This window comes from Micropterus dolomieu, linkage group LG03, assembly GCF_021292245.1.
Source record: "Micropterus dolomieu isolate WLL.071019.BEF.003 ecotype Adirondacks linkage group LG03, ASM2129224v1, whole genome shotgun sequence".
NCBI classification, from domain to species: Eukaryota; Metazoa; Chordata; class Actinopteri; order Centrarchiformes; family Centrarchidae; genus Micropterus; species Micropterus dolomieu.
The window spans coordinates 25617895-25627493 of record NC_060152.1 but is presented as its reverse complement, the minus strand read 5'-3'; the positions used below and the strand labels follow the sequence as shown (position 1 = coordinate 25627493).

Below are 9599 nucleotides of genomic sequence, written 5' to 3'. Positions count from 1 at the left end.
ACAAGCAAGAACATCCCACACCACAGACCCCCACATCGCCCCGAACTCCCTGTTCCCATGCTGACTGACAGTCTGCAAACATCATCCATCAACCAGCCAGTAACTGTCCAAGCCATCCAATCAACTGGTTGCCCAGTCGCTGACATTATACTCTGTTGGCCAACCAGCATGCCAGTTGTGCAGCCTGTCAGACACCCAGAGAGCAAGTCACAAATCAGTGATTCAAGCAGCACCAGTCAGTCAGCACCTTTTGGTTCTTGCTATCAGGAAGAATTTCCTGTCACTGTCTTCTCCTCCCATAACACCTGGACACACACACACACACACACACGCCTGCAGACCTGATGCAGACACTTGCATAAAGATAGGCACCCACAGGATCAAGCCAGCCAAATGGCATTCTTGTCACATTTTGTTACACCTTGTTCTCAAACAAGCAACAGTTCCTCCACTGAAGTCTCAGATCTCTCCAACAGATGTTTCTCTTTCAAGTAATCAGAGTGTCTACCTGCAGAGCTCTGCGGTCACTTTGGCTCTTGTGTATTCCACCATTTAAAACCACAGGACTTGAAAGGGTCTTTGCCTGCAGTTGGCTGTTAGCTCATGATCTTATCCAACGTGACTTACCATGAATTAGCAGATTTTAGTGTTGCCTCTGAGTGTAGGTTGCAGCTTAAACCCATCACTTTAATTTGTTTTGTGTTTTTAGGTAACATTTTACATTTTATTTGTAATTTGAAATGACATACAAAGTATAAATCAGTGTAGGGCTTCCTGTTCACAACTACAGTACATTGCTATATATATGAACTAAGATACCTTTGGGTAATCAAAAGCATATGCTGAACAGAATTATCTCTGTTAATATGTGTTTTCTTTTAGCTGTACAGGTTCAAATGTTGTTAGAAATAATGAAACTATGATGTGAGAGTTTTTATATTCAGATGCATAGGTGCCCCTGTTTCTGAATCCTTTGGTCTTGTCACAAGCAGCTGTTCAGTTAATAATGAGTTTATTACCTTTAAGGATACAATATATTTGGTTCCCATGACCTCTAGATGGTGACACTTAATAAAGTCACAAACACACACAGCAGTGTCTGCACAACACATAAACACAAGCAGGACATTACTTGCACAGGCAAACACACAGACAACAGCAAGCACAGACACAAAATCTCCAGCTACACACTCTCTCTCTCACACACACACACACTCTGAGCAGGTGTATCCACATGCCCATGAGACACACTCTAGCCAAAACAACCAGGAAGCAAATGGCTACAGCCAATAAAACAATCCAACTTCTCCAGTTGCTTTTTCACTACTTTGTCTAGACAGAAAGCCTCATTTTCCAACTAGCATCTGAAATTTTCTGTGAAAAATCATTGTGAGTTGGTCTGATTTCTGCTTTAAATCCTGCTCATAATTCCCCACCTCTTCTGCATTCATAAAACAAATTGCTCGAAGTTGCTTTAGCTGAAGGTCATAAATCTAAAAATGTGGTACAAGAAAAGGCCCATTGTATTTCAATTAGCTCTGGGAATTGTACAAATTTGTGTTGTTCTACCTGCTTAATATAGTGAGCACGTTATATGATCATAGGATCCACTGAAACCAAAAAGGCTTAAAGTTATGCATAATTAAGTACATGGCCGCTTCAAGTGACAGGTGGGTGCTCTTTCAGATGGCTAGCAGCTAGGCGGTTCAGCAACCAGGCTTCATTCGGCCTGCCTTACCTCCACCTCTTTGCCCATTGTTGGATTCGCCAGAGTCAGACACAGCCAAGTTGGTGACAGCCGCAGCATCCGGGAGCCACCCACACTGAGCTTCACAACGGCCCTTCAGAAAGCTACGAATGACCGACACTACGTCCATGTTTTATACAGTCTATGGTTTAAAGACAGTATATGAATATGACAGTTTTCCAAATTACACTTGGCAACAAGCAGTGCACATAACCCACATCAATCAAAATATATAAAAGAGAAGAAAGGCTCTTTGCTAAAAGTTGGGGGGATGTGCCAGCATGTGTCTGCTCCGCAGTGACGGCTGAAGGTATTTTGTTTGATAATTTAAAATAAGCTCCAACCTCTTCAGACTGGTTTCCTCGCAAGTTCTTACTGGTTACTGCTGTGTAGTACTATTGAAACCTGTTTACCTGTATATAGAAGAAAAAGCAAAGTCTGGGTTGGGTTCACACGAGCAAGTCCTCCCTTCTCCATGAGTAAATAGTGGAGGTCGACTTACTAAAGTCCTCAGTTCCATTTAATCAGCATCCACATGGGGAGCCACTTCACAGTTTGAGCCGTGTTGCAACAACAAGGCCTTGCTCATAATGCCTTCTGCTTATATTATGGAGCTCGTAGACATTTAACATCTGCAACTGTGCAGACAATCCACTCAAAACAAAAATGAAAAAACTGATCGCACAAACAGCCTGATCGACAGCACCATATAATGATTTCTTAAGTTATATTTTTATCATTATGTGAGTAAAGCTACTTGTTTTTGTTGCTATACTCTGTCAAAAAAGGATTAACTAGGATTATATATGAAAAATTCTATATGTAAAGTACAATGCTCCATAGAGGATGGAGTTATTGTAGACATATGCTTCCAATCAGTGACATGATTTATAATCTGCATGTGAGGAAATACTCTCAAAGAGACTATAACAGCTTTATTGTAAAATTTAGACAGAGGAGCACAGCCACAGAGCATCATTTAAGACAATTTAAGTCAGTGCTTGCATATGCTGCCTATTAATGTCATGATCTGATACATGGGCCTCTCTTATCAAAATGATGTGGTCCATCAACACTAGACAGATTTGTTACAGCAGCATGAAAAACAAACCATCATCTACTTAGTATAATGCAGAGTGCATGTTTAAACCCTGTGTATTAGCCTCCATCACAATGTGTTTCTCTACAGAAATAGTCTAGTCTCACTGTGGACCATACGTAAACTTGTTGTAAAGAAGTCTCACATGCATTTCTGTGCAATACACAGTAGCAGCATTAATTACAGTCCTTCCTAGTCCTAAGACTACAGTATGGCTGTGGTACTGCTGACATGTGCACCCTCACAATTAAAACATAAAGCTATTGTGGTTTTTCCTTTTTCTCACTTATTGCCCATAAAATGCCTAAATCAACCAATACATTCTGCCACAGTCTGAAGCTACTACTGTCTCTCATATGACGTCACGAGGAAAGGCAGGTTTGCAGTGACTCCATAAAGTCACAGACTCCCATTGTTTCTCAAAACCCACTAAAAATAGCTTGCAGTTAAACATACAGCTGTTCGACTCGTGTAATTCATGGTGAACACCACATGTATTGCAGTTTTTCCAAACATGACTAAATTACAGAGCTAATTATTGAATTTAGTGATGATTACGATCACTTTTTCCATTACAGTGCACAGTTACTTACCTCTAGTGGCAGTGAAGAGGCTAAAAGCCCTTTACAATCACACAGGTGTTCGGAGTTTTTCTGGACAATTTAGACCTCAGGTTCAGGTCGACGATGGGTGCGGTTGTGCTGACAGGCATGTGAGGTCACCAAGTTTCATGATTTAATAAGTATGATAAGGCCTGGACACATCAGCAAAATTCCACTGCAAGCTGTGTTGCATCGTTCACTTTTGTTTAGCCTCCTCTTTTCCTCAAAAGAGCTGTTTTCAAGTACCTGTAGAGGAAACGATTGCATGTCTTTTGAATGAACTATGAACTTACTGTCCCCTTAGTGACTTATGTCAACTCACATTAGCAAGCTAGCAAACTTTAAAAAAATAAAACTAGCAAGATATACTGTACATACACCTAAAGGATTATTAGGAACACCATACTAATACTGTGTTTGACCCCGTTTCGCCTTCAGAACTGCCTTAATTCTACGTGGCATTGATTCAACAAGGTGCTGAAAGCATTCTTTAGAAATGTTGGCCCATATTGATAGGATAGCATCTTGCAGTTGATGGAGATTTGTGGGATGCACATCCAGGGCACGAAGCTCCCGTTCCAACACATCCCAAAGATGCTCTATTGGGTTGAGATCTGGTGACTGTGGGGGCCATTTTAGTACAGTGAACTCATTGTCATGTTCAAGAAACCAATCTGAAATGATTCAAGCTTTGTGACATGGTGCATTATCCTGCTGGAAGTAGCCATAAGAGGATGGGTACATGTTGGCCATAAAGGGATGGACATGGTCAGAAACAATGCTCAGGTAGGCCGTGGCATTTAAACGATGCCCAATTGGCACTAAGGGGCCTAAAGTGTGCCAAGAAAACATCCCCCACACCATTACACCACCACCAGCAGCCTGCACAGTGGTAACAAGGCATGATGGATCCATGTTCTCATTCTGTTTACGCCAAATTCTGACTCTACCATCTGAATGTCTCAACAGAAATTGAGACTCATCAGACCAGGCAAAATTTTTCCAGTCTTCAACTGTCCAATTATGGTGAGCTCTTGCAAATTGTAGCCTCTTTTTCCTATTTGTAGTGGAGATGAGTGGTACCCGGTGGGGTCTTCTGCTGTTGTAGCCCATCCGCCTCAAGGTTGTGCGTGTTGTGGCTTCACAAATGCTTTGCTGCATATCTCGGTTGTAACGAGTGGTTATTTCAGTCAAAGTTGCTCTTCTATCAGCTTGAATCAGTCAAAAATAAGTCAGCGGTTGTAATTGTATATGTCTATTGGTGAGTTTGTTGTTACTTTTATTAAGGTAATTAGTCTGTAATTTTGGTTTTGGATTTGAGTGATGTGGCCTATACAGCCGATCTCAGGGGGAGATTAGGTTTAGAAAATCTTGTGCTGCCCCCGGTACAGGGGGCGTCAGGGACAGTTTTCTTATGAGACTTGTGTTTGGGACAGATAAACTGATATTTTCACACTTTAGAGCTCCCATAATTTATAACAGCTCACTGTTATTACAATACTGTCTCAACAAAAGAGCAAAAATAGATACTAATGTAATATTTTTTAAATATATATTGATAATTTTAACAAAAAATAAATACAGAAAAGGAAAAATGTTTAACTGCCCATGTCTTTCTCTTGTGTTTCACTGTATTGCCCACTCCACTCCTCCTGTGTCTTTCATGTCCCCAGTTTGCCTCTTTGCACATGTGCGTGTGTGTGCGCGCGCGCGTTGTGGAGATATGTGTGCATTTTATGCTTTTGCTCCGTTAAGTTTCCATTTAATATATTGTAGCTGTATATCTGTGTATGTAGGTGTGTGTGTGTGTATCAGTCCGCAGCTAATTTGCATTCTACTGGACCCATCAGTATAATATCTTTTGTGTACATTTCTGACTGTCTGCTCAAGGACCTCTCGTGGTTGCAGTGATTCACATTGTTTGAAAACTCTATTTTACTGACTGGTCTGTTTTATACCTCCACTGACTGCTGACTCGGCACTCCTCTTAACCTGCCGGTAGGGGCCACAAGTCATCAACAGCTGCAGTTTCAAGTCTTGTTTCTGCTAGGGACAACTTATGTTAGTATTGGCGGATTCCTTTGTTGGCATTTTCACACTTTGATAATGTAACCTGCCTCTTGTCTCCTCTTCATTCCACACACCCTGCCCTGCCCTATTCATCACCCACACACCCTCAGACACACTTGGCCAAGATAGTTAGATAGGTAGGTAGGTAGGTAGGTTTATTGTCACAATTGTCGAGTGAAATTGAGTTTTGTAACTCCCTTCTGCTACATAGCAGACAATATACATTAATAAAGAATCAATTATGAAAAATGGTAAAGAGAAATAATTTATATTCAATGGAGCAGTGCTGAGGATGAATTAGAGTTTAAGAGTCTAACAGCTTGGGGGGAAAGCTGCTCTGCAGTCTGGTGGTGCAGCAGCTGAAACTTCAATATCTCTTCCCAGAGGGGAGCAGGGTGAACAGGCTGTGGCTGGGTGGGTACTGTCCTTTAGTATCCTTTGGGCTCTGCACAGGCACCTCACCTCACCAATATCACGGATTCTCGGGAGATGAGTACCAATGATCTTCTGAGCAGTATTAATCACCTGCTGCAGAGCCCTCCGGTCCTGGGCCATGCACATCCCATGCCAGTTTGTGATTTTTCCAGTCAGGATGCTTTCTGTTGCTACTCTATAAAAGCTGACAAGATCTGCACTCTGCTGAGTGCACTCTCTGTTATCTCTACTTCTTTCTTTATATTGAATCATAAAAATCTTGTTTTATCTCCTGATCTGTAGTCTTTGTTAATCTAGTCTCTGTTAATCTCTACCCTCTTCATGAAAAGTGTTACATGACAAAATAAATTTTTTAACTAGACAGAGGAGAAAGACAGGGAACATGGGGATGAAAAAAGGGGAGTGGCATCCGAAAATCCAACCACGGATGGTGCTGTTACATGCTTAAATACCTCTGTATCTCTCTCTACACACACACACACGTATGTATAGATATTAATTTGAATGTAAATATTTGAATGTAATATTTTAAAATAAAAATAATAAATTCAAATGTAATTAATGAATAAAGTCACAAGTGCAAACAAAAGCTCTATTAGAACACAGAGTTCTGTGACCTCACGGTTTGTCAGTGTTCTGCCCTGCAGACTGATCCAGATGATTCAGTTCAGACCTGCTTCTCCACACTGAATGCTACAGAGAGATTACCTGCACTAAACTACAAACATTTATCCCCAACAGGAAAACAACTACTCCAACTGAGTAAAACGAAAGAAAGAAAACCAAACACAAAATACGTAAAACCAGGTCACCAGAGACCGGTAAGTAAATACACTTTATAGAAGCTTAAGCACTAAATTGGTTTAGAGATTCATTTGCAAAATTTAAAATGCATAAAAAGGTGATGAAGACTATTCAGTCAAGGAAATTCTGTAAAACAGCAGCAGTGAGTGAGTTTCAGTGTGAGCTGTGGGACAGGCAGCGACAGTTCATCTGTCACAAACAAGATGAAAACTTTACAGGCTAAATATCTGAACAATCAACATATAACTGGTGTTGATGTATGCATATTTAATCACTTCTGCTTGTAAGTGAATTAAGAAAGACAGGGAACATGGGGATGAAAAAAGGGGAGTGGCATCCGAAAATCCAACCACGGATGGTGCTGTTACATGCTTAAATACCTCTGTATCTCTCTCTACACACACACGTATGTATAGATATTAATTTGAATGTAAATATTTGAATGTAATATTTTAAAATAAAAATAATAAATTCAAATGTAATTAATGAATACAGTCACAAGTGCAAACAAAAGCTCTATTAGAACACAGAGTTCTGTGACCTCACGGTTTGTCAGTGTTCTGCCCTGCAGACTGATCCAGATGATTCAGTTCAGACCTGCTTCTCCACACTGAATGCTACAGAGAGATTACCTGCACTAAACTACAAACATTTATCCCCAACAGGAAAACAACTACTCCAACTGAGTAAAACGAAAGAAAGAAAACCAAACACAAAATACGTAAAACCAGGTCACCAGAGACCGGTAAGTAAATACACTTTATAGAAGCTTAAGCACTAAATTGGTTTAGAGATTCATTTGCAAAATTTAAAATGCATAAAAAGGTGATGAAGACTATTCAGTCAAGGAAATTCTGTAAAACAGCAGCAGTGAGTGAGTTTCAGTGTGAGCTGTGGGACAGGCAGCGACAGTTCATCTGTCACAAACAAGATGAAAACTTTACAGGCTAAATATCTGAACAATCAACATATAACTGGTGTTGATGTATGCATATTTAATCACTTCTGCTTGTAAGTAAATTGATTTCATGTAGAAATATTGTATAATGTGACAATGAGAGAAACCTTGAGTCAATTCATCACATTTCATAGGGTGTTGTGTGATACATATGAGACAACTTCTTTTTAAAGAAGAAGAAAAAAAAACGAATTGATCTCGATAAAATCTATAGAATCTATAAGAATCTTATAGATGTAATCTATCTAGCTAGCTATCTTTTAAATTAAAATAAAATATTAAATGTTTGAATTAAATTAATAAATAAAACAGTAAGTGTGTGTCTGTAAATAAATATAGACAAATAAATTAAAAGAAAATAAAAAAACAACTAAAAAATCTGTATCAAATGTGAAATTTAAAAAAAAACAACAAACAATTAATAAAATAAAAAAATGAAAATAATAATAATTTGAATTCGAATCAGTCTAGTCTGAGTTTCCACTGGTTGTCCTCAGTTCATGACATGAGAAGATATATTTTGCTGCAATGATTTGGCATTCTGGCATTTCTCCCAGTAAATAGGGGAGTTTCTGTGTGTCTGGTATAAATTTGAATTCGGGGTGTATTTGGGAAGTGTTTTTCTTTTAAGGTTTTATATTTAGGGCATGAGGTCAGAAAGTGCAGCTCTGTATTTACCTGTCCTCTGTTACACTGGGAGCACAGTCTCTCCTCTTGTGGTAGCCAGCTCTGTCTGTGGCGACCCTTTTCTATAGCCAGGCTGTGTCCCCTCAGTCTGTATGTTGTCAACAATTTTCTTAGTTTTGTACATTTTATAGTGCTCAGGTAATTTGCCATTGTTTGTGTTTCTCCTCCAGATTTCTGATTCAAGTAACATGGACAAAGAAGCAGAGATCATGGACAAAATCTCCAGCTCTCCTGTGTTCTCTTTAAACTCAGAGACTGCTGAGATTACCAACATCCCTGTATCAGGAACCAACCATCAGACTGCTGAGGATCTTGATGATCTGATGCATTGTGATGATGTTTTAGACAAAGAAGAGCTCACTTGCCCTTGCACCCATCCCATCATCAGCGAGGACAGCATATCAACATGTACCTCTGTTTGGTCTTCCATGGACAAGGACAGCATCTCGACAAATTCCTCTTCTTGGTTTTACATCAATGAGAACGGCGGGATGAATGACTCTAGTTGGTGTTCCTCCCCTGACCCAGATGTCTCAGAAATGATCACATCATTTGATCAGAATATTGATGAGGAGATTAAAAACCTATGTCAAATGTTCTTGTATCCAGAGAACATGGAGACAGAGACAGATGACTTTGAAGAAAACTGGACCACCGAGGAAGAATCAACCTCAAGACTTTCAGTCAGGTCAGACGAGAGTGGGAGATCTTCCTGTGCCATCATTGAGGCAAGCAAAATGCTTGTCTCCCATATAATTAATGAGGCTGGCAAGATACTGCAGTCCACTGAAACTGTCGAGACACTTCAGCAGTCCACTGAGGCTATCAAGACGCAGCAGTGCACTGAGGCCGACAGGATTCTGCAGTCCACTGAGGACGCCAAGACACTGCAGACCACTGAAGCTGGTCAGTTGCTTCAGCAGTCCACTGAGGACGCCAAGACACTGCAGACCACTGAAGCTGGCAAGTTGCTTCAGCAGTCCACTGAGGACGCCAAGACACTGCAGACCACTGAAGCTGGTCAGTTGCTTCAGCAGTCCACTGAGAACGCCAAGACACTGCAGACCACTGAAGCTGGTCAGTTGCTTCAGCAGTCCACTGAGGACGCCAAGACACTGCAGACCACTGAAGCTGGTCAGTTGCTTCAGCAGTCCACTGAGGACGCCAAGACACTGCAGACCACTGAAGCTGGTCAGT

The 9599-nt window shown here is 40.5% G+C and overlaps 1 protein-coding gene across 1 annotated transcript in view; it reads left to right on the top strand.

Moving 5' to 3' along the window:
* Nucleotides 1-6056: 6056 nt before the first annotated feature.
* Nucleotides 6057-9599, top strand: part of LOC123968119 — a 4358-nt gene continuing 815 nt past the window's right edge. The window contains exons 1-4 of the mRNA XM_046044633.1: nucleotides 6057-6774; nucleotides 7423-7502; nucleotides 8573-8906; nucleotides 9012-9597. Coding sequence (XP_045900589.1) covers nucleotides 8591-8906; nucleotides 9012-9597 — 902 coding nt within the window. The 5' untranslated portion in view covers nucleotides 6057-6774; nucleotides 7423-7502; nucleotides 8573-8590. The remainder of the gene's footprint in view (nucleotides 6775-7422; nucleotides 7503-8572; nucleotides 8907-9011; nucleotides 9598-9599) is intronic.